At 41.3% G+C, this 25,177-nt stretch overlaps 1 protein-coding gene across 1 annotated transcript; it reads left to right on the forward strand.

The window, feature by feature from the left end:
* LOC114071397 (zinc finger SWIM domain-containing protein 6-like) lies at positions 1 to 25,177 on the forward strand (the record flags this gene model as incomplete). Its single annotated transcript, XM_027909225.1, has 9 exons — positions 1 to 136; positions 2,481 to 2,660; positions 4,240 to 4,416; positions 4,703 to 4,849; positions 8,638 to 8,784; positions 10,933 to 11,193; positions 14,657 to 14,792; positions 24,341 to 24,498; positions 25,014 to 25,177. Coding segments are annotated over exons 1-9 (1,506 nt in total), but the record flags the coding sequence as incomplete, so codon positions are not given.

Consider the following 25,177-nt stretch of genomic DNA (forward strand, 5'->3'; position numbering starts at 1 on the left):
ATGGTCCCCCTGAGTCCAAAAGTAAAAGGAGAGGAAAAACCTGTAGGTATGAATAATGGTCACAGTCCGCAGTCCAGTCGAGAGTGGTGGTCACAGTCTGGTCGAGGTTCTGGTCCTCCTCTGGATCCCACGAGTGGTACCAAGAAGTCCCAAGATCTCAAGATTGTATACACTCAGGTTCAGGCAGGAATGCCCAGCACCTCCCCCAGGGTGGGGAATTCCACAATGGCTAATTATAAGCTGTGAGTGGGAGGACAGGCCAGTCTTCGCAAACAAAGAACCGGGGAAGGTCTTTACACCTTCCAGCCTGCGCATTGGATTTTTTAGGTGAGACACAGTGTGCGCGGAACTGAGCCCACCCTTTAATCCTGAGGTTCATCTGCCGGGGCCAAGCACACTTGGACAGTGGCAGCGAGGTCCTCAGGATGTAGATGGATTGCCTTATGGGCTAACGAGCTCCATCTGCCCGGGGAGGGGCCCCGACCGGGAATCGAACCCGGGTCTCTGCAGTGACAGTGCAGTGTCATTTCCCCTAGACCACCGGGGGCTCCAGGAACATCCTCTTGTCTCACAGGCCTCTTAACACCCAGCTTATAGCCTGAGGGGTCAGGTGTGCTCTGGGCAGCTGCTGCAAATGATCTATTGGTAACAGTTTCTGGGAAATGACATAGAGGGTGTAGAATACACAGTTTGGGTTACACCCACACAGTGATGAACTGGTTCCAGCTGCTCTAAATAGGACAGGCCTGTAACAATAGGACAGGTGATGATTTTAAACTGGAAGAGGGTACATATAAGGAAGACGTGTTGTTTTTTTTTTACAATGAGGGTGGTGAAGCACTGGCACATGTTGCCTAGAGAGATGGTAGATGCCCCATCCTTGGAAACATTCAAGCTCAGGTTGGATAGGGCTCTGAGCAACCTGATCTAGTTTTTTGCAGGAGGGTTGGGCTAGGGGACCTTAAAAGGTCCCTTCCAACCCAAACTAGTCTGTGATTCTATTCTATAATTTGACTCTGTTTGGGGAGTGAAGTGCGTTTAACAGTGTGTCTAAAACAAAGCAATATGATTTGATTTTAAAAGAAGTTTATAAAAACAGTATTGGCTTTATTCGCTCCTATGGCACTTAGAAAAACCAAAACCCAACCAAAAAACCACAAAAACAACCCCCCCCCCCCAAAAAAAAATTCAAACAAAAGAACAACAAAACATCATGATCTACTGTATGTAACTACTGTGCATTAATGTAGTGGATCTCTGGTGTTCTGCACTGTACCATATCTTTTTTTGTTGTGGTTTTCAGATTTCTTTGATATTACTTCCTCATTCTATGTCATCCTGAATAGCAGTGGACTTGCAGCCTTAAGAATGAAGCTGTTTCCACTGGGTCCTGTGCTGTGGCATACCAACATATTGAGTTACTTTAGGAATGAATATAATGTGATGACCTGTGCTCTGGGTATCCATTTTGTATTCTTAGTTTGCAAAAGAATGATTGAATATGAGAATTCTAGTTTCTTGGAAGAACCAGCTGCATTTTTATTCTTTTTTTCATCCTGTCGTAAAGATTGCAAAGTTTAAGCATATTCTTCTAATTTTATTCTTGGGGCCACCCTGTGCAGGGCCAGAAGTTGAACTTTGATGATCTTAGTGGGTCCCTTCCAACTCAGAATATTCTGTGATTCTGCGAAATCTCTTGTAGTGTACAAGGCATGTTCTTAATGAGCAAATGAACAGTACTTTCAGATGTCTTCATGCTTGTGTCAAAGTCCATCCTGATGAAGAGACAGCTTAGAGAAAAATCTTTCCATTTGAAAATTGTTGCTAAAGACCCTGATGTATTTATGCCTGCCCTGCTCTGTAGTATCAGGGAGCAGTTTCTAAAGTGATGGTACATAAGAAATGTCAGCGCAAATTAGCTTTCGCTTCAAGCTCCATAAACAAAAAATGTAAGATAAATTTTCTAGTGTAACCAGATTACTGAAGTGGGAGCAGCAAAAATATCTTCTTGCTATTAGCCTGCACAAACCCAGCGTTTACTGAATCTCCGCTTCTGCTGGATTTCAAGTGTGGAAGTATATGTTTACAAAATACATGTCTTACTAATGCACTTATTTGGTTCCTGTAATGTGAAGCTGGAAAATACATAGTTTTTGTACAAAAATTAGAAGAAAAACTTGGGTAATTTCCTGATGTAACTTTATGTGAATTTTTGTTTGCCTTTGTCTGATGTGCCATACATTGTGAACTATGTCTTTCCTAATACAAAAGACCCATTTAATGCCTTTTAATTGAGAAGGTTGGCTTGATACAGTCTTTAAACTGCTTTGGATGGGCCACACCTGGTGTTAGGCATAGCTGGGAAACAAGCAGTGTAGCCTTATGGGAGAAAATGTGTTAAAGAATAGAAGTTTGCAATTAGTCATTGGCTGCTGCATTTTTAATAGAAAACCTAATTTAGCAATTTTCTTTAAAATCAGGTGCTCTGTGGATGTGTATAGTCTTAAATCCCCACTGCAAGTTGGAGCAGAAGGTCAGTTGGCTAAAACAGCTGAAAAAATGGAATGATGTGGATGTTTGTCCCTGGGAAGATGGAAACCATGGAAATGAGCTGCCCAATTTAACCAATGCTTTGCCTCAGGGTGCAAATGCTAACCAAGGTGAGCCTAAATATATGCACTAACTGAAACATATAATATAGCCTCTATCTTATATACTTGAGCCTTGCAGCAGAATACAGCAGTCTTTCCTGGGACAAGTAAGTTTCTTGTTGAGGATTGGCCAGCCAAATTTATTCTCACTAATACTATCCTTGCAGAAAGGATAAATAAGGTCTACTTTTGTGCTGGAGCTGCAATGTTTTCAAAGCAAGTTAGGTTTTCTAACTTTTCACTTGGTCCTTCTAAATACTTGTTGCATAAAAATTGGATGTCCCTGAAGCATGTCATGTAAAAGCCTGTTATTTCTTTGTTTTACTATAATCTTACATAACTTCTGGTTTTGGGGTTTTTTTTGTGGTTTTGTTTTTTGTTTTGGAGGTTTGTTTTTTTTTTTTTTGCAGTTACAAAGCCTTTGGTACTTACTTAAAGGGAGATCAGTTGTGACTACATTAAACTGTGTGATAAACTAAAGCACTTATCTGTGGGATGTGCTCTGTGTTGTGTGGTCTGCACTAACAGGCATGTGGGGGTGCAGAGTTAATATTGCCTTCTTGGAGGAGGTGTCTCTTACTCGATATACGCTTTCTAATCAAAAATGTGATTATCAAACCTGACAGAAGCCTTCTTCAGTCATCTTCAAGCAAAGATTGCTACTTTGCGAATAACTGAGGAAGACACAGAATATTTACCAGGGAAAAAACCCCTCATAATCATCAAACCCCTCAATGTTTTGATACATATTTCATAAAAGTTAAAATTAAATGCTTGTGAAAGGTGATAGATGGGTTTTTCCTTGTTTCTTTTTCTTGAAAGTTTACCTCCAAAGGAAATAGACTTAGTTCATTTTTAAATCTTGCAGCTAGCTGGGGACAGAAGTTCATTCAATATATAACTTCCTACAGAGGTGTTTGGCTTTCTGGATCTTGTGATGTTCAGCCCAACCTTTGCAGGCTAGTGGCAACCCTGACATGACATTTCAACATTCATTGACACAGTGCCATGTAGACAGAGCACTTTTGCCATAGGAAGATATCCAGTAAAGGATTGTCAGTCCTATGGCCTCAGTGCCTTGCTTTCCTTGCAGTATTTGTATATGTTTATGACGAAAAAAATATCCAAGTGCTTAAAGTTAATGTCACTTCTCAAAGAGAACAACTAAAAATATTTCATGTGATGTTTATCTGTCACTCATCCTAGTAGCTCTGAGAAGGAGAGAAGCTGGGGGTGCTTGAGTAGCTGTGTGCCATATACTTTCTAGTTTGTTTTTAGGGGAGTTCTGTACATACTGTTTAATGTCCTTCATTTTTAGCTGTTCCCTTTGCAACGTCCTATTTAGCATTAGCCATGATAGTTTGTAGATCTCTCTGAATGCAAAGTGAATGGCACACACTTTGCCTGAGCTGTTGGGTAACAGGATGTGAAATGTCATCTATAGTCTGCTTCTTGCAGAGTGGGTCAAGGTAGGCTGCTGTCAGTTAGGGGCTGGTGAAGAGGCAGAAGGCAAGAATACTGTGAATGACTGATTCACATATGAATGAGTAAAAGCTGATGCAGCTTTCTGAACTTGTGAAAATGACAGATTCATCAAACAGGCCACATCGGACGGTGTTCACTCGAGCCATAGAGGCATGCGATCTGCACTGGCAGGACAGCCACTTACAGCACATTATCAGCAGTGACCTATACACCAACTACTGTTACCATGACAACACCGAAAACTCACTCTATGACTCTCAGGGGTGGCCCCTCTGGCATGGTAAGTGGCTAAACCAGAAAGACAGAAAGATGTTTCCATGACTTGCTGCTTTGTTCAGTTTCTATGGCATTATTTTTGGGGGGTGGCGAGGAGCTGAATGAAAAGCCTGGAAAAAAGAACAGAGACTCCCTTGAATTGTTGGCTCAGAAACAGTCCTTTAAATTTCTCTTGCATAGTTTTAAAAACAAATCAAAGGAAACTAAAAAGCCCTTTTGAGTAACCTAGCAAAATAGGCCATTGCAGACATGGAAGCATTGCTATTCCTCAATTATTTTCTCCATTTTAGAACATGTTCCTACAGCCTGTGCGAGGGTGGATGCATTACGATCTCATGGATACCCACGAGAAGCACTGAGGCTAGCAATAGCTATTGTTAATACACTAAGAAGGCAGCAGCAGAAACAACTGGAAATGTTCCAGGCTCAGAAGAAAGGTAAATGTGGGGAAGAGAGAAGGGCAAAGGACATGACAAGGTGACAATAACACCAGACCGGAACTTTGGATGAAAAAACTGTTTTTGAAACTAAAGCAAAAGAGGTGACTTTAACTCTTCAGTCCAAACGATCATAGTGGTAAATGTCACATTCTGGATGTCGGAGGTTTATTTCATGCTGGGTTGTGAACTCTGCAGGGCAAGGGCTCTGTTCTGCCTTCTGCAATACATCTAAGGTGATGGGGCCTTTATTCCAATCAGAGTTTTTTGTTATACAGTGTAAATATTCATCCTGTGTAATTTATAGGCTTTTAAACAGAGAGTTGCATTTGGAATGACAGGTATTTAAAATAATTTTTTTCCTCTGATGTATAATTTAGCAGAGCTATTTCTGAGGTGGAAGCCAAAAGTTGACTAGGCAAAGTCTGCACTACAGAAATTCTTCAAATTTGTCAGTTTCTCCCAGAAGTCTCTTATGATGCTTAAAACTTTAGTGGATTCACATCACTGGAAATAAGATTTTTGAAACACTGGCTTTATAAAATCTTCTGTGGTGTTCCTCTAAACACTACCCCTACTTTTTGAAGGAAGATTCTAGCAAAAATAATCCTTCACTGAACTTTGTCATAGGTTTGAAGTAGTAGTGGAAGAAGAAAGAGATGACTTTGTAGTTAAAGAATGCATGTGGAAAAATTGGAATTACATTCTCAGCTACTACAAGAACACGTTTCATTCAAATTTTTTTTGAGATCTTTATTACTACTCTTAACTATTTGTATCCTCATGCATTGTAGGCAAAAATACTAGTGTGTAGTCACATGTGTAAATTTTTTAAGTGTATGTGCAGGTGTTTTCCCAGAAATGATCATTTAGAAATTGAAGACAAGGTAGACTCCTGACTGAAAAAAAATAATTAGTTGGCAGTTCCTATGTGTGTCCATTTCACAATACCCAAGAAAGAAATTTTGAGCACTATTGTGGATCCTAGATTTAAACAAAACTTAAAAGCACTTTGCATTATTACTTGAGAGATTTTCTCTGAGTCTTTTTATTGGGTAATATATCTTTCTTTAACATGAAATTTGAAATTTCTATGTTGCTACTCACTGCTTTGGGGTTTTTTTTTCACTTTTATGTTTGGAATTTAAAGAATCTTCTTTTAATAGTGCAAAATATGCTGGTCTTCTCCATAAGAAGATTAATTCTGCAGCTATAGTTTCAGTTCAGCAACCATCACATACTTCTACTTAGCTTTCATGCATGTGACTGATCTGACATTCGTGGAACTAGTTACATCATGTTAAATCTCTGTATGAATGGAGGACTGAAGCCTTTGTTTGGCATGACACAAGTGAAGCTCATAAATAGACATAATAGATTAAACAGAATATAAGTGAGTCAGTAAAAAGTCAGTGATATTAATCCTTTTTGGTAATATGTGCTTCTGCCTGTCGTTTTTAACACATACTATTTGTTAGTAAGACAATTAGTTACTACTTTGTTTTTCATATCACATATCAGTTTATTTAAAAAAAAAAAGCCATTGTCCTGAACAATGAGTTCAACAGTGTGGTTGTTTCACTTTGTAGCTCTGCACATTTAAATAGGCAAAAAGCAAGCTTTTAAAGCTTTGTGATAATACTTATGATTACTCAGAAAGATGACCCTTAGTGAATGAGAGAGCACAAAGGCAGGTACAAGTTAGTGTGTAATAGCAGAGAAACAGATTATCTGTAATGGCTTGTATACAATTTTTAAATGGTCACTTGGGAATTAAAAGAGGTCTCAGCTGACTGGAGGCTGGCAAACCTTGTCCTGATTTTCAAGAAGGGCAAGAAGGAGGACCCTGAAAACTACAGGTCTGTCAGTCTCACTTCAGTGCCTGGTGAAATTATGGAGAAGATTTTTCTGGGAGGTATAATAGTCAATGGGGTAACATCAGACTGGTGACCTGTCACTAGTGGGGTTCTACAGGGCTCTATCATAGACCCTGTGCTCTTCAACACCTTCATAAATGACTTGGATGCAAAACTGGAGGGGATACTAAGCAAGTTTGCAGATGACACAAAACTCAGAGGAGTTGTTGACTCCCTTGAAGGCAGGGAGGCCCTGCAGAGAGACCTCAACAAATTAGTGGACTGAGCAATCACCAACCACATGAAGTTCAAGAAGGGAAAGTGCCAGATTCTGCACCTGGGATGGGGCAACCCTGGATGTACAGACTGGAGAATGAGATGCTGGAAAGCAGTGTCACGGAAAGGGACCTGAGGGTCCTGGTCAATGGCAAGCTGAGTATGAGGCAGCAGTGCCCTGGCAGTCAGGAGGGCCAACTGTGTCCTGGGATGCATCAGGCAAGGCATAGCCAGCCGGTCAAGGGAGGTGATTGTCCTGCTCTGGTCTGCACTGTTGCAGCCCCACCTGGAATATTGTGTGCAGTTTGGGGCACCATAATATAAGAAAGACATTAAGCTATTAGAGAGCTTCCAAAGGAGGGCAACAAAGATGGTGAAGGGCCTTGACAGGAAGCCGTATGAGGAGTGGCTGTGGTCACTTGGTCTGTTCAGCCTGGAGAAGGGGAGACTGAGGGGAAACCTCATCACAGTCTACTACTTCCTTATGAGGGGAAGAGGAAGGGCAGGCACTAATCTCTTCTCTCTAGTGACCAGTGACTGGACCCATGGGAATGGCCTGAAGTTGTGTCAGGGGAGGTTTAGATTGGATATTAGAAAAAGATTCTTCACCCAGAGGGTGGTTGGGAACTGGAACAGGCTCCCCAGGGAAGTGGTCACAGCACCAAGCTTGTCAGAGTTCAAGAATCATTTGGACGATACTGTCAGGCATATGGTATGACTCTTGGGGATGGTCCTGTGCAGGGCTAAGTGTTGGACTTGCTGATCCTTGTGGGTCCCTTCCAGCTCAGCATATTTTGTGATTCTGTGATAATGCACCTAATCTCTCATAGTTCAGTCATGTGTATGTGTCTGGGAGAAAAAGCTTGGGAGTTAAAGGGGAACTACTGCCATAAGACTCTTAGTTAAAAAAGGGATTTTAGTAATCTCTAACTTCTTTACCACAGCCACACTTCCTTCAATTTATTGTGCTAAACAATTTTTTCATGTTTTAACTGATGGATGAGGGCTACAGAACAAGGTATCCATGAAGGTATTTGTTGACTGAAACTTTAGAATGACAAAAAATGCACTTAAAGGACAAATTTTTTCTTTTATAACTCCTTTAAACATTATACCCTTTTTTCATATAATTTTAATTAGGAACTGTCTTCATGAGTTTATTACTTCAATAAATATTTAGATGCAATAAGTTCATATCATTTATTAAAATAGAACATTTCAGAATAATTTATTTCAGTGCCATCAGCTTCACTTAAAATGTGAAAATGGTACTGCATCTTTTGAGTGAGGAAACAGTTATGATTATTTTGCAAAAAAGTCTTTGCTATAATTTTTTGGCAGACATTTTCAGAAGTTACTGGTATCAAGTAAGAGATTTCAAAAGATACTACTGTTGAAATTTTGACCCATAATGTACTTTGCTAGTGTTCAAAATGTTTGGCCTTTGTCCATTTTCTTTTTTTCCTCTTTTAACATATTTACAAAGGGCAATAAATTCACACTGAGATACTATTTTCTCCTTCTAAGCAGAAACTATTGGAAATACTTTGAATCCTATGCTGAGAGCATTTTAATCAGTTTTACTTCTATAATTGTTTTGAGGGGATAATATGCACTCTCTTTCCCTCCCTCCTCCCTCCATCTTTTCTGTCACAGAACTTCTCCACAAAGGAGTAACCTCAATAACAAATCTTGAAGGTTGGGTGGGACATCCTTTGGATCCGATTGGCACCCTCTTCAGTAGCCTGATTGAAGCCTTCAGGGTAGATGATGAGAGCTTCCATGGATTCTCAGACTTCACGGGTAAGGCCATGCAAAGGGAGCAATCTTCTCTAAGTCTTCAGTAACCAGAGGCATTTTTCTATCTTACCTTTCCCAATTAACTTGGAAGCCAGTGTCTTTATAGTATAAGAACTCGCATTTGCATTCCCTAAGAAAACACAGGGGAGAGAGAATGTTTACAGTACATTTTTGTTATAAGTTATATGAAAGTCTTCAAAAATTACCAGTTACTCATTCTTGAAGGCAATTCAACATTTTACGCTTGAAACAAAATGGAATAAGACTTTATAGCAGCAACCCTCTTTATATACATTGCTCTGTCCTCTTTTTGCGAAATTACAGGAAATCACAGAATTGTTGAGGTTGGAAGGCTCCTCTGGAGATAGTCTAGTCCACCTTCTCTTATCAGAGCAGAGTCACCTAGAGCAGGTTGCCCAGGACTGTGTCCAGTTGAGTTTTGAATAGTCCCAAGAATGAACACCACGCAACCTCTTATTGTGTTTGACCATCCTCACAGAAAAAAAGTGATTTCTTATGCTCAGAAGTTTGTGCCCATTTCCTCTTGTCCCATCACAGGATACCACTGAGAAGTGTCTTGCTCTGTTTTCTTTGCATTCTCCCAGCATATATTTATATATTTTGGTAAGATCCTACTGAGCCTTTTCTTTTCCTGGCTAAACAATCCCAGCCATCTCAGTCACTTATATGGGAGATGCTCCAGTCCTTTAATCATCTTTGTGGCCCCTCACTGAATCTGCTCCAGTAGGTCCGTGGGGAGCCCAGTACTGAACATGGCACTCCAGGTGTGGGCTCACCAGTGCTGAGCAGAGGGGAAGGATCACCTCCCTCAATCTGTTGGCGATGCTCCTCCTATGCAGTCCAGGATGCTATTTGACTTCTTATCTACAGCTGCTCATAATACTTCAAACTGATGACAAAACACTTAAAATTTATAACATAGATGTTCTATAAAGTACATGGTCTATAAAAGTTATGAATTGGAAAATAGTGTTGTAGTATTGATACATGATTTAGGACAGGATGTATACACCCATTTTAATTTCAGTATTTGCTTCCCAGGACCTTAACTGATTTATTCCTTAGTCTCTTTCCACCTCTGTTGTAGTGTCTTATCACCTTCTGTGTGGTCAGAAACTTGATTCATTCCTCTACCTATAGATCCTTTATATGCACATCCCCAGTCTTCTTGGGGCTTTACCTCAAAACTCATTTTATTCAATCAGATTTTCTTCAATAAACTTCTAATCCCATATCCACCAATTCTGGAAGAATTCTTTGCAATTAGAAAAAAAACCAAAACAATCCCATGAAATAAAAGTAGTGTGTGTTGAAAAGCAAATTCCCCCTACACACACATATGCAATCTACCAAATGCATTTTGCCATCTCATTTGCTAAAACTGTCCATCTCCTTATATCTATACATTGCAACTTTTTGTTGCCAAACTGGACTGTAAGCTGATTGATATAGCATTTTGTCATATGGTGTATTGGTGAAGTGCCAAATGAATCAGTAGTACTCTTTAAAGCAAATTATCGCTTGGTCTGTGTGGAATTTACAAGTAATCTTTACTAAAAGTAGCATTTCTAGTGTTAAAAGTCAGAAAATTTATACATGTTTATCATAAATACAACTGTAACAAATAAAGAAGCATGAAGAGAGCTCTAGCAAACAGAATGCTTTAAAGTTGTGGAGATCCCAGGCCTACTGTATTTGCATTATCCTAATAGCTTCAACTGAAATCTATGCAGGTGTATAAGCACCTTACCTTTCCATTTATACAACATCAAAGCTTTAAGGAAATGCAGAAATGGGTGGGGAAAAAAATTGAAATAGATCTTCAAATTTTGGCCTTATTAACACAAAGCTGGAGAAACTCCCTTTCTCCAAATCATGCATTTTAAAATGTAAACTTTTATTTTTACTCAAGTGGGCTTTTTAAAACCTAATTGTTTTGTGTATTTCTGCTATGTGGAATTGGATTGGGTAGTTGAGATTGGATGACTGGATATTGAGATTGCACTAGTAATTTAAATAATTTTTAAAAATGAATACTGACAGAGGAAGCATTTGTAAATGTGGCATTATAGGCAGATTATGGATTTTAATGATTTCCTGATGTGTTTTTCTTTGTGTTGCCCTTTACAGAGAACATGGGGCAATGCAAATCTGTGGAGTACCAGCAGCTGCCTGCACACAAGTTTTTAGAAGAAGGGGAATCTTATTCAATGCTGGCTGTGGAAGTAGCACTGATAGGGCTGGGACAGCAACGGATAATGCCAGATGGCTTGTATGCACAAGAGAAGGTTTGTCGAAATGAGGAGCAGCTCATTTCTAAGCTACAGGAAATTGAATTGGATGATACTCTGGTGAAGATTTTTCGAAAACAAGCAGTCTTCCTATTAGAAGGTAGCTCAATGTAGATGCTAACTGCTTTTTAAAACTGTCTTCACTTACACAAGCCCACTGAATTAGTATTCCAGTGGAAACTGCCTTACACATTTAAGATGGTTTTTGATGTAGAACTCCAGCAAAATTTTATTTCCAATCTCTTATGAAAATCAAACATACTTCAGATATGACATGACTGTAGAGATAAAGCATCTATTGACCTACAAGCCTTTAGTTTCAAGTTTTATTGCATTTTGTTATTTAGATTTGTTTAGTATCCTAATTATACAACCCAGGCTCACAAATAATATAGACATCAGTTATCATCAACAGTTCTTGGGTAGTAAATGTCATTTGAATACTGAAAAAGGACTGGCAGCTTTGTAAATGTATGAAGATTTTTACCTCTGTTCCCAAGTGAAGAGCTCAGAAAACTTAAATTTGCTGGGACAGAAAAATAACATTTTCTTTGTAGCAATTAGGAAAATGAGTTGCCTCAGAAGTTTGTATCATACTTGAAAACTGAAATATATGGACAAATATTGAGGCTTAAGGCCTGGTCTTGTGACTAAATTTTGATTAAGACAAATAACTTGCATTGCAATAAAATCTGTACAAAAAAAGTGCATGCTTTTGCCTTATTTTTTAAAAGGCTTGACATATAGCACTTAAGCCTCCCATTCACAGAGTAGTCTTATGTGTTCTAAGGTTGTCATTCTAGTTTTAAGGTTTTTTTTAAATCAAGGAAAAAGGGCATGGTCCAAGTTTTGAGTGCTTACTCAAGGGATGGTGGGGAGTTTGATACTGCTCTGGGTAAGTTGTGAAGATTGTTACATAGCAGTCAGGTTTTGCTTCCTTTCTATAAGACATTTGTTTTTTAAAACTATTTCTTTATGGAGGAGATGCAGTATGTTGTTTAGGGTTCTCAGCTTTGAGTCACTATTATTGCCCAGATCCTTAAAGACTTTGGTACCTACTGGTGATGCCATTTGAAACTGTAGAGGAGCTGCACCATAATGAGAGTTTCCATTATGGTATGGCCATAACTGCTGTTTTATGGCCTTTGGACAAGAACATCTTCTTGCTGGATCCAGCTATTCACCACCATAGAGGTATCCTATGGATTATAAAATCAATTTGATAGATCTATTTACTGGTAAGGATGCTGTATGAGGAAAAGGCAGGATTTCTCTCAAGTATTCTCTGATACTTTGACCACTGATATTCTCTTTGTTTTCTTAGAGTAGTAAACAAGTGATCATAGGAGAAAACCTGCTAAAATGGTTATTAACAAAATTGCTGTGGTGAGCAGTGTGCAACAATGGTCTTGCATTACTGTGTGCTGAGAAATTTGGCTTTTCTGCAATAGCTTCAGTTTACTCCAGGCAAGGCAGAAACTGACAGATCACATGGAGGAAAAACTGTGCAGTGATTTAAGATTCTAATCATATCAATTGTGGTTTGATAGTTGAAGTTCTGTAGATATAATAAAGAAAGCTTAATTCAGTATTAAGCTGATTTCTATGCTGTTAATGCAGATTAATGCATGCTCTATGTAGCTACCATTTGAATGAGTGGGAAAGGAGAACATAAGACTGCATTGCAAGAACTGTTCTATTTTTTTGCTTGAGTCAATGGCAGACTATATCTTCATATAAATACTTTGTCATATATTCTTCACGTCCTAACTGCGTTCTGAATGGACCACCGACTGGCAAACATTCATGAAATGGCTTCTTTCACTGAAGCAATGCCAGCTAGTTTTTGAACTTTTCAACTTTAAATGATTGAGACATACTGTCACCTACCTAATCTTCATTGATGTTTCCATTGTGATTAACCCCAGCCTTCAGAAATGCCCACCTATGGAGCTCAGATTTTATTTTTTTTTACATGCCTAGTGATTTTATCTGCATTTTGTGCTAAGGCACTAGTTAAAAACATTGCTGAAACAGCTGTGCTGGTCCAAGTTGTTACCATCTCTCTCTCATGGAGTTCATCATCCCATGCAGCAGAAGTGGTTGAATAAATTTTGTGAGTACTCCTCATCTGCTTCAGTGAAGTGTCAGTCATCTTAGTTTGAACCACTGCTGGAAGCTATGACACATGTGACTGCAATGAAGAAGTGTGCTCACAGTCATTCATCCATCCAAGTGTGGTGGGTTGGAATCTCTAGTAGAAGAGGAAGTAGTAACTTCTAGGACTGCTGGCTGCTATTTGTGCAATAATTGTCCAATAATACTTAATGTAAGATTCTTATTCTGTATCTTGCAATGTTTAACACCTGTACCTCTAGCCACTGAAGTAAAAAGCTGCTTGACACAATTTTCCTATTAATAGGAATAACAGTGTAAAGGTTGCAGGAAAAATGTAAAAATGGAATTCTTATGTACTGTGAATATTCAGAACTCAGCAAGCAAATAGTTTCATGTAATTTTTTTTACATTGTCATTTCTGTTGTCAGTCTTAACACTGCTGTTATGAAGTACTGCACTGAGTGCGAGCAAAATCTATTGCCCCAACAACGGGAATAGCTTCTCCACAACAAATACAATTTTAAAGATTGTGTGGCTATAATAGACTAACAAAACCAACTTCTATGCAAGATCTGACCTAGTCTTCTCTGGAGACCAAGTCCAAACCAAAGGGTTATTTAAATGCCTAATGTCAGGTGAGACATAATTAGGGATCAGGTGCTGCTATAGTGATTAGTCATGTAACTTCAATTAAAGATACCTGGTTTTCCACTGTAGACACTTTTTTTTCTGGATTTGTGATAAAACAATTATGCACCAACAGAGGGTGCATAGGAATTCATGTGCACAATATAATGACACAGAGGCAAAGCTAGGATTATCACTTTCTACTTTTGCATACCATAGATTTTCTGAATGAGCCCCATGGAACCCTGGGACCATTCTGTCATTTGTATGTGCACTGGTAGTGTGCTTAGTACTCTACAATTTACAGTGTATCTTGTTGTCTCAAAGAATAAATGGTATTTAATATACTTGTAATATATTTCAAAAAAATATCAATATAACTTTACCTTTTGTACAGCAAGCTGTCTCTGAATACCAATTCTAACTCAAGGTATAGTTGTTGCAGTTGAGGTGGGAACAACATGGCTTCAGGAAACCAGGAACTCCTTATTACAGCCACTGCAGCTACTTTTATACAGTTTTCGGTGACACATGTATACACACAATTGGTTTTCAGTAACATAACTCACAATTGGACATACATCCACGCATGTCTAAAAACAATGAGTCAGCATTCCTGACAGGAAATCCATTCTGTGGCACAGTCCTTTTTGTCCATGGCTGACACTCTGCCAGGTGTAGATGTTCCATCTTCGATTTCTCAGTTACACAGAGACCCCAGAACCAGCTGGGCTCTCCCATATATAGTGAATGCTTTTAAAGGTCCAGAAGTTGGGTTTTAACTGTGAAGACTGATATTCTCTTTCTTTTTCCCACAGCTGGACCATATAGTGGTTTAGGTGAAATCATCCATCGAGAGAGTGTTCCAATGCACACATTTGCCAAGTACCTTTTCACCTCTCTCCTACCTCATGATGCTGAATTGGCATACAAAACTGCACTGAGAGCCATGCGGTATGTATTCACAAGTCATCTAGAAAGAACACAAGCAGCAGTTTGAAAAAGGGGGAAAAGCTTGGTAATCAAGAAGCATTGTTTTCTTTAAGGAGAAATTACTTTGGTTGTGTCATCTGTAAAAGCAATCTATGTACTAACTACAACATAATAATTTATAAATATACAATTAGTGTTTATATACAACTATAAAACAGCATTGTATGTTACAAATCCTTCTATTGGAATGTGTGGTTTTGTGTTAAACAACAGCTTTAGCATGTGTGTGTGTTCTCTTACTGGTGTGGTTGTGTGTGTGTATGATGCTAGTGGTGAGGAAATGAGGAAAGAGGCATCTCAGCAGCAGTCTTGGGATCATCTGCTGCTTAGCTGCTTCCCCCCACTTTATGTACTGACCATGATTTCATATGGTCTGCAATATCCCTTTGGTTAGTTAGGATCACCTGTCCTGACTGCCCACTCCCAACCTCCATGCACCCTGTGGTGGGTTGACCTTGGCTGAATGCCAGGTGCCCACCCAGTCACTCTATCACTCCACAGCTGGACAGGGGAGATAGTAAGGTGGAAAAAACAACTTGTGAGTTGGGATAAGGCAGGTTATTTAAAGCAAAAAGTAAAGCAGAAGCTTGTGCGCGCAAAAAGCAAAGTGAAAGCATGGTTTATCCTCCACTTCCCATGAGCAGCGATGGTCAGCCACTCCCGAGAAGCAAGGCTTCAGCACACGTGATGGTTTCTCAGCAGGCAGCCATTGGAGACAATGCCTGCCTTCCTTCCTGATTCTTGCCTTAGCTTTTATATCTGAGCTGATGTCATATGGTATGGAATATCCCTTTGGTCAGTTTGGGTCAGTTGGCCTATTTGTGTCCCCTCCCAGGATCTTGCCCTCAACTGAGGAAGAAATGTTACAGTGCTGATGCTGTGCTCAGCAGTAACCAAAACACCAGTGTGTTATCAACACCCTTCCAGCTCCCAATGCAAAGCACAGCACTATGAGGGCTGCTATGGGGAAATGAACTCCAACTCAGCCAGACCCAATACAACCTCCACCCCTTATTCCATACCATTTACATCATACTCAGTTCCCATATCTATGTCCCACGCTTGCACAGATCTTGTTTAATGGCCTTCTTCCATCCCTTCAGGTCTTGGCCTCCATTCCATTGGATGGGTACCCAGGGCAGGAGAAGCAATTGATTTTTGGGCACCAACCCCAGCCCAGCTCGGGTCATCGTCACACTGTCCTTGTTCCTCACAGAATTCACTCTTCATTATCCTGTGACTTTACTTCCTGCAACATACAACTCAGAACACACATCATCTTTCCCCCACGGTTAAATCTCCTTGAGGCACACACCGGCTCTCCCCATCTTCCCTCATTACCTACCAGGTACACCCTGGTCCCTGAGCAAAGACAATCCCACGGATGGGTTTGCCTTTTCTCATGGGAGGAGAAACCCACACTGACTTCCCCAGCCACTTCCTTATGTGTAGTACCGTGACTTTATTCCCTCCCACAGTGTGTAGGGGTTTTGTTTGGGCAGGACCAGGGTGGTTGGCAGATCTCCTAGTGTTGACCAGCCAAGTGGCTTCAGCTAAATTTGCCTTCAAATACTTCCATGTCCCATTACCTAATGCTCTTAACATAGTTTTCAACAGTCCATTATACCTCTCAAATTTCCCAGAGGCTTGTGGGTGATAAGGGTGATAGATTCACTCAATGCCATGTTTCTTTGCCCAAGAACTTATGCGATTATTCCAAAAGTGAGTCCCACTGTCTGATTCAATTCTCTCTGGGGTCCCATGTCACCATGTCTCCCAAGTCTTAAGACGGTGTTTCAAGCAGTGGCCTGGTTTACAGGATATGTTTCCAGTCAGCCAGTCGTTGCCTCCACCATGGTATGTAGCTCTTGCCCTGGCGTGTTCATGGCAGTGGTCCAATGTAGTCAATTTGCCAGGCCTCACCATATTGGAAACCCAGCCGCTGCCCTCTATTCCAGGGAGATTTTACTCGCATGGCTCACTTAATTGCCACACACGTTACACATTCATGAATAACCTGTGTGATGGCCTCCATGGTCAGGTCCACCCCTTGATCACGAGCCCATCTGTATGTTGCATCTCTTCCTACATGTCCTGATGTTTCATAGGCCCATCAGGCTATAAATAGCTCACCCTTCTGCTCCCAGTCTAAGTCTGCCTGGGCTATTCCAATCTTGACAGCCTTATCCACCTGCCTATTGTTCTGATGTTCTTCAGTGGCACGACTTTTGGGCATGTGAGCATCGACGTGAGGAACTTTCAGAGTCATATTTTCCACCCGTGCAGGGATGTCCTGCCACAATGCAACAGTCCAGATGGGTTTACCCCTGCATTGCCAATCGACCTTCTTCCATTGCTGTAGCCACCCCCATAGGGTGTTAGCCACCATCCAGGATTCAGTATAGAGGTATAGCACAGGCCACTTTTCTCATTCGGCAATCTTTAGGGCTGATTGGATGGCTTTCACTTCTGCAAAGTGGCCTGACTTGCCCTCTCCTTCAGCAGCTTCATATGGGACTCCACACAGCAGCTTTCCACCTCTGATGGTTTTCTACCACACGGCAAGATCCATCAGTAAATAGAGTGTAGCCTCTTTCGTTTTCTGGTAACTTGTTATATGGTGGTGCTTCTTGGGCACAAGTCACCTCTTCAGGCAATGCTCCAAAATCCCTGCCTTCTGACCAGTCCATAATGTCTTCCAGGGTTTCTGGGAAATTGGGTTTTTCCATTCAGGCTTGTTGCGTGATCAAAGCTACCCACTTACACCATGTAGCACTGGTTGCATGATGTGTTGAGGGGATGTTCCCTCTGAACATCAAGTGCAGCATGGGCAATCACGGTGCCTAGATGAGACAGGTTTCTGTTCCAACAACTTCTGAGGTGGCTCGCACCCCCTCATAGGCTGCTAATATCTCCTTTTCAATTGGCATGTAGTGGACTTCTGATCCTCCATAACCCTGGCTCCAAAACCTTATTGGTCAACCTCAGGTTTCTCTGGTGTTTTCTGCCAGAGGCTCCAGGTGAGACCATGCTCCCCAGCTGCCATGTAGAGGATATTTCACACAGCTGGCCCTGTTCAAACAGGCTCCAGAGCTACCACATGGTCTATCTCCTGCTTGATCTGCTCAAAGGCCTGTTGTTGCTCAATGCCCCACTCAAAATGGTTCTTCTTCTGGGTCACTCGATAGAGGGGGCTCACAAGCTGACTATAACCTGGAATGTGCATCCTCCAGGAAGCCACAAGGCTTGTGTTTCCTTCTTGTTAGCCAGTGGAGACATAGATGCTATTTTGTTTACTACATCCATGGGCACATGATGGTGTCCATCCTGCAATGTTATTCACAAGAACTGAATCCTCCATGAATGTCCCTTTACCTTACTTTGTTTTATGGTAAAATCAACTTTGAGAAGAACTAGGACTATTTCCCTTCCTTTCTCAAAAATTTCTTCTGCTACCTTGCCCCATGCAATGATATCATCAATATATTGCAGGTGCTCTGGAGCTCCCCCCTGTTCCAGTGCAGTCTGGATCAGTCCATGGCAGATGGTTGGGCTGTGCTTCCACCCCCTGGGGCAGTTGATTCCAGGTATACTTGACACCCCTCCAGGTGAAGGCAAAATGTGGCCTGCACTCTCTTGCCAGAGGAATGGAGAAAAATGCATTGGCAATATCAATTGTGGCACCACTGGACTGCCTTTGACTCCAATTTTTATTGAAGTTCCACCATGTCTGGCACAGCAGCACTCAGAGGTGTTGTGACTTCATTCAGGCCATGATAGTCCACTGTCAGCCTCCACTCCCCATTAGACTTTTGAACTGGCCATAAGGGGCTGTTAAAGGGTGAGCAGGTCCTGCTGATCACTCCCTGTTTCTCCAGTTGACGAATTAGTTCATGGATGGGAATTATGGAGTCTTGGTTGGTGCGATACTGCCGTCGGTGCACTGTTCTGGTGGCAATGGGCACTTGTTGGTCTTAGACTTGCAGCAATCCCACAATGGAAGGATCTTCTGGGAGGCCAGGCAGGGCAGATAATTGTTTGATCCTCTCTGTAGCCACAGTAGCTACACCAGAGCCTATCGATACCCCTTGGGATCTTTGAAATATCCCCTCCTGAGGTAATCAATGCCAAGGATACAAGGGACCTCTGGGCCAGTCACAATGGGGTGCTTTTCCCACTTGTCCCCTCTTAAACTCGCTTCAGCCTCTAATACAGACAACTCCTGGCATCCCCGTCACTCCAGAGGTCCAGATGGGTTCTGAACTTCTGTGCCTCAATGGCATTAGTGTGCACTGTGCACCCGTATCTACCAAAGCTCTATACCTATGTGGATCCGATGTCCCAGGCCATCGAATCCACGCAGTCCAGTAGACCCAATCATCCCTTTCCTCCTCTTGGCCAAAGGCAGGGACCCTCTATTCCTGTTCCTGGTCAGAGTATTCACTGTCTGACCTTTGCAATGCCAGACCAGAGGTCCGCTCACCAGGATCAAAGGAATTGGTCTCTGTCTGAGAGGTCGCTGATTTCTTTCTTGGGTCTCTGTGGCAACTACATGGACAGCTTTCCTGGGTGACCCCTTCTCAACAGTTCTCTTCCCTCTTAATTCACGTTCTTGGGCTTCCAGCTTAAAGGTGGGTTCACCATCCCACTTCTTCATGTCTTCCCCCAGTCATGCAGAAAGAACTAGAGTTCACCACACAGCCTGCGCTTGGGGCTTCCTTTCCCTCTGACTGGGGCAGGAGGGGACTGATCTCTTGGGCTGCCCCTGAGAGATGAGGTGCTGGTCAATGGGAATGAGGAAGTGCCCAGAGTTTCTTCTACATTTCAAAGCCAGGAGGACATCACCTCTACAGTTGGTGGATCCATCTTTGGGTAATATACTGTTACCAGACTGTTAGAATATGACACAGGGGCTCTTTGAACCACCTTCCTCCACATGGCCATTGTGCAAGGAACATCTTCTAGGGTTTTGGGGGTGTCATCCCTTCTTAGGTTACTATAGATTATTTCCAGCACTGCTAATTCTCTCAAGTACTGGATACCTTCATCTGCTGTGGCCCACTTTTTTGGGGAGCTCATTAGATCTTCCTTGAATGGATATCTTTCCCTCATGCTTGAGAGGAACCATCTCCAAAGACTGTAAATTGTTCTCTCCTTTCCAATTCCTCTTTCAATTTCACAATCTCTGGCAAGAGATCATAGCTGTTGGGCTTCCTGACCTTCCAGTTGTTGACTATCAGCCCCGTTGTCCCAGCATTGAAGCAGCCAGGTAGGAATCTGCTCACCAGGCTGGTGGTTGTAATCTTTCTGTAAGTCCTGGAGCTCTGATGAGGTCAGGGACCAGGTAACCTCGGTTTCCTGTTTTATTTGTCTGACTTCCTTTGTTGAAGGACTGGCTTTTTTATCTACCCACTCCCCTCCTTCTACTCCTTCTCCTTCTCCTTCTTCCTTTTCCTCCATTACTAATCGCTGATATGGACCTGTAGCTTGCCTTATCCATTTCTTCCTTTTCACTGCTGGGGCGATGACTGTAGTTGTTGTGGTTTGAGTCCCTACCTAAGCCATAGTGTCCTCCATTGCAGTTTGTGTCCCTGCCTCCACTACAGTCTTCTGAGCCTGCTCAATAAGCACAGGCCAGGCCCCAGTACAGGGCAAGAAGCTGCTGGCTTTGATTAGGGTAGGCAAGGCACCCTTCCATCAGATCAGTTTGCTAGGGTCGAATACCTGTTCAGGTGTGAAGTCCCAGGAAATGGGAGGTGTCAAATGCCCTAGGAACCTGTCCAAATCCTTCCACACACCCTGCCACCCAGGAACTTGGCACCTCAGGGTGCATCCCAATATATTATCACCTAAAGTTTGTTTTCTCCTACACCAGGATAACACCAGATTCCAAGAACTCCATAATGTGCTGACAGTATTAGTAAAAGTAACATTACCAAACAGCTCACATAAGGATTAGCAAGGAGCATGGGAGACTTCATTATAAAACCATTTATATCAATATTGGGGGGGAAGGGAAAGTGTATTCCTCCATCGTTCCCAGATAGCTCCCCAGAAGATAACAACTCCCCAAGCATAACAAGGCCATTAGTGTAAAAGCAAAGCACAGAGCCATTGTTTAGATTAGTATGTTCCCAAAACTTAGCAAAATAAAGTGATAAGCAGTGCAGCCAGCAAACTCCGTGTCCTGCACAGGAGCTTGCTATTCAATAGTTATTATTACAATAGCATGATATATATATATGTATATATAAATGCCTTTATCTTTCCCTACATTGGGCGCCAGAAAGGACTGTGGTGGGTTGACCTTGGCTGAATGCCAGGTGCCCACCCAGTCACTCTATCACTCCCCTTCACAGCTGGACAGGGGAGATAGTAAGGTGGAAAAAACAACTTGTGAGTTGGGATAAGGCAGGTTATTTAAAGCAAAAAGTAAAGCAGAAGCTTGTGTGCGCAAAAAGCGAAAGATAGCATGGTTTATCCTCTCCATGAGCAGCGATGGTCAACCACTCCCGAGAAGCAGGGCTTCAGCACACGTGATGGTTTCTCAGCAGGCAACCATTGGAGACAAAGAATGCCTGCCTTCCTTCTCCTTGCTTTAGCTTTTATATCTGAGCCGATGTCATATGGTATGGAATATCCCTTTGGTCAGTTTGGGTCAGCTGGCCTATTTGTGTCCCCTCCCAGGATCTTGCCCTCAACTGAGGAAGAAATGTTACAGTGCTGATGCTGTGCTCAGCAGTAGCCAAAACACTATTGTGTTATCAACACCCTTCCAGCTCCTAATGCAAAGCACAGCACTGTGAGGGCTACTGTGGGGAAATCAACTCAGCCAGACCCAATACACACCCACAGTCCCCTTGCCAGCATGGCAGTATGAGAAGCAGAAAAGGCTTTTGCTCTGTAAGCCCTGCTCAGCAATAAAAAACCCTATCTCTGTGTTATCAACACTGTGTTCAGCACAAATCCAAAACACGGTCTCATACCAGCGTGTGAAGAAAATTGACTCTACACCAGCCAAAACTAGCACACTCCAGAAAGCTAAATGGGGAGAAAATAGTCCCATGTTCAAAGGACTAAATGGGAGGGCATGCATAAGAACAAAACAGCTACTATCAAGTCAGCCCAAAGGTCTGCTTAGATTGTTTGGGCTTTTTTGCCTCCAAGAGTGTCTAATAGTAGATGTTGGGGAAGGAATCTAAGAAATATGAAAAGTGACTTTGCATACTGGCTGCTTATGATTATAATTTTAGAATTAGAATTTTTAGACTTAGAATTTTTAAAAGATTAATTTTATAAAGTAGATTTGTGTCCCTGTATTTCATTTCAGTCACTACCTTAAGTGTTTCTCAGAGATTGTGGGGAGCTTTTCTCCTTAAACTAAACTACTGAAACAACATTAAAAGGCTAGAATAGACATCTATCAGTAGCTTTGCACAGTGCACTGAATGCTTCAGTGAATGCGATGGCAGCATGCCATTCCTCTTAAACATTTATCAAAGTTAACTTCCCGTGATGACAACTCTGGAGTATTTTGCCTCTCTGCATTCAAAATCATCTGTTGTCATTTCTTTTTCTTCTTAATCCTCTTTTAGTATGAGGAACACTCAGTGTGAAACCAATAGAATCTGAGACCATAAGGCCTTTCTTTCATGCACCTCAGGTCTGCAAGGACAGGGTGCACTATCTTTGATGGTCACTTCTGTCTACAGTTCTCTGCTTGCAACACTGAAACATATGAAGTACAGCCTTGGAGGATGTGGACATAGTTGACAGCTCACTTGGAATCTGAACTTGAATGTTTGGTTTAGTTTGGCTAATTCCCTGTTAAGCCTGAATTTCAACCCAGTCTTTGTGAGTCAGACTTCAGTAGTGATGTTTCATCACAAAGTAGCTTTGCTAAAACCTAGCTAAATAATTGATGTTTGAAAGTGAAAAAAATGAAGAATGCTAAATCTGTTTGTGCTTGTTATAATGTTCCCTAATCTTGTCAAAATCACGTGAAAACCACCAATTCACTACAGCCTTTCTTTTCACAGCAAAGGAACAATAGAAGCTGACAATGAAATTCAAAGTGACAAAATATTTTCCTTTTGTGCTTTTTGTCTCTTTGTGGTTACTTATAACCTAATAATACTTTTTGCATTAAGTAGTTAGGATTTTTCCTGTTTGTTGAAATTATTTAATAATGCATTTTTTTCTCCCCCCTCTGTGTTTGGAAAAAATCAACTGGAGAATTTATATGTATTTTAGTTTTACATATATAAAGCTATATAGATGTGCCTCAGTATTACTAAGGAAGAGATTTGACTCTTGATTCAAAACAAAAGGGAAGTATTTTTTTTTCATATTAACATGTGCATTATTAGATATTGGTAGTCTAGGGTTTAGGTACTTTAAAAATTAGTTCATATTTATTTGAACAGCAAAATGTCTTTTATGGTATGTCTATTTATTTCAAGGTCAAAAACCAAATGACTTATTGAATGTCACTCCCCCTTACTTAGAGCATATGCAAGTGAGGAAAAAGTATATTCAAAATATTGGAAAATACTTACCTGTTCTCAATATGATGGAGAACTACTCTATCTTCCTTCCTGAGGACAGTGGTTCAAAGACTGAAATAAGGCAGGGGAAAAAACTCTATGGACGATGCAAAAACTCTCTGCTGCCTTGGTTAATGAATGGCTTTCGTGGTTTAACCCCAGCCAGCAGCCAAGAACCACACAGCCGCTTTCTCACTCCCCCACCAGTGGGACCAGGGAGAGAACTGGAAGGATAAAAGCCAGAAAACTTGTGGGTTGAGATAAAGACAGTTTAATAGGGAAAGCAAAAGCCGCACACACAAGCAAAGCAAAACAAGGAATTCATTCACTGCTTCCTATGGTCAGGCAGGTGTTAAACCATCTCCAAGAGAGCAGGGCATAACAGTTACTTGGGAAGACAGATGCCATCACTCCAAATGTGTGTGTCCCCCCCCCCTTCCTCCTTCTACCCCCCCACTTTATATACTGAGCATGATGTCATATGGTATGGAATACGCCTTTGGTCAGTTGGGGTCAGCTGTCCCAGCTGTGTCTCCTCCGAACCTCCCATGCACCCCCAACTTCCTTGCCAGTGTGGCAGTATGAAAAGTAGAAGAGGCCCTGGCTCTATGTAAGCACTGCCCAGCAATAACAAAACCATCTTTGTATTATCAACCCTGTGTTCAGCACAAATCCAAAACATAGCCCCATACCAGCCACTTTGAAGAAAATTCACCCTGCCCCAGCCCAAACTAGCACAATGGCTTTATTGTCCTGTGAATTCCTGCAGATGCCCATTGATGTAGGCAAGTTTGGTAAATGGACTTTTAAGATTCCCCAAGAAAAGAAGTTGTTTTCCAATACCTTTATACCCCAAACTGCACATTTAATAAACAAGATCAAGTGTTCTTGCAACTTTAGTTTTGCTTATGAATAACCCAACACAATAATGATGTAAGGAAGAGGATTTCTTTCTTATTTCAGGTTGCGAGTATTGGAATCTACGACTCCTTTGGGAGATATGTCCCATCCACACCACATTGTATCAGTTGCTCCAAATCGATATCCCCGCTGGTTCACCCTAAGTCACATCGAATCCCAGCAATGTGAGCTGGCATCCACCATGCTAACAGCAGCCAAAGGTACATTGCTGTAAATTACCTACTTAACTAAGTGTATGCTTTTAATATTTCATGGAATAAACAGATTATAAAACTTGTGTTTAGGAATTCAAATTGCAGTCTGACAGGAGCTTGAAAAGGGAACAACAAATTGAACTGACTTAAACTTGTCACTTCATTTTCTAGAAAAGTGGTTAAACTAGATAGATGGTAGCCAGATGGGCTTGATTTGAGGCTGATGAAATAGCTTTTTGTTCTTCTGATGCACAATATAGATTGTGAAATCCAGGAGTGAACAAATCACTTCTAAAATTCACAAATCAGGATGACTTTTGGCCATGTACTACACAAACACCATCAGGCACTAGAGGAGTTTGTGCTGTCTTGCATCTTTTGTTCATGTAATTTAATTATGGAAGGTTTATAAAAAGCAAAATGTGGATAACTGAAACATTGTACTATTTCATATCAATGGCAAGCTCAATTATAATGCATTTCAGGATGTTTTGGAAGTTTGTTCTGTTTACACCTTGCAGGTGATGTTCAGAGGCTGGAAACAGTGTTAGAATCCATTCAAAAAAATATCCACTCCTCATCACACATCTTCAAACTTGCCCAAGATGCATTTAAAATAGCAACACTCATGGACAGCTTGCCAGACATCACTCTTCTGAAAGTTTCTCTGGAGTTGGGCCTTCAG

This window comes from Empidonax traillii, unplaced genomic scaffold, assembly GCF_003031625.1.
Source record: "Empidonax traillii isolate 1590-97213 ecotype Southwest subspecies unplaced genomic scaffold, ASM303162v1 scaffold1996:size43841, whole genome shotgun sequence".
Classification (NCBI taxonomy): domain Eukaryota; kingdom Metazoa; phylum Chordata; class Aves; order Passeriformes; family Tyrannidae; genus Empidonax; species Empidonax traillii.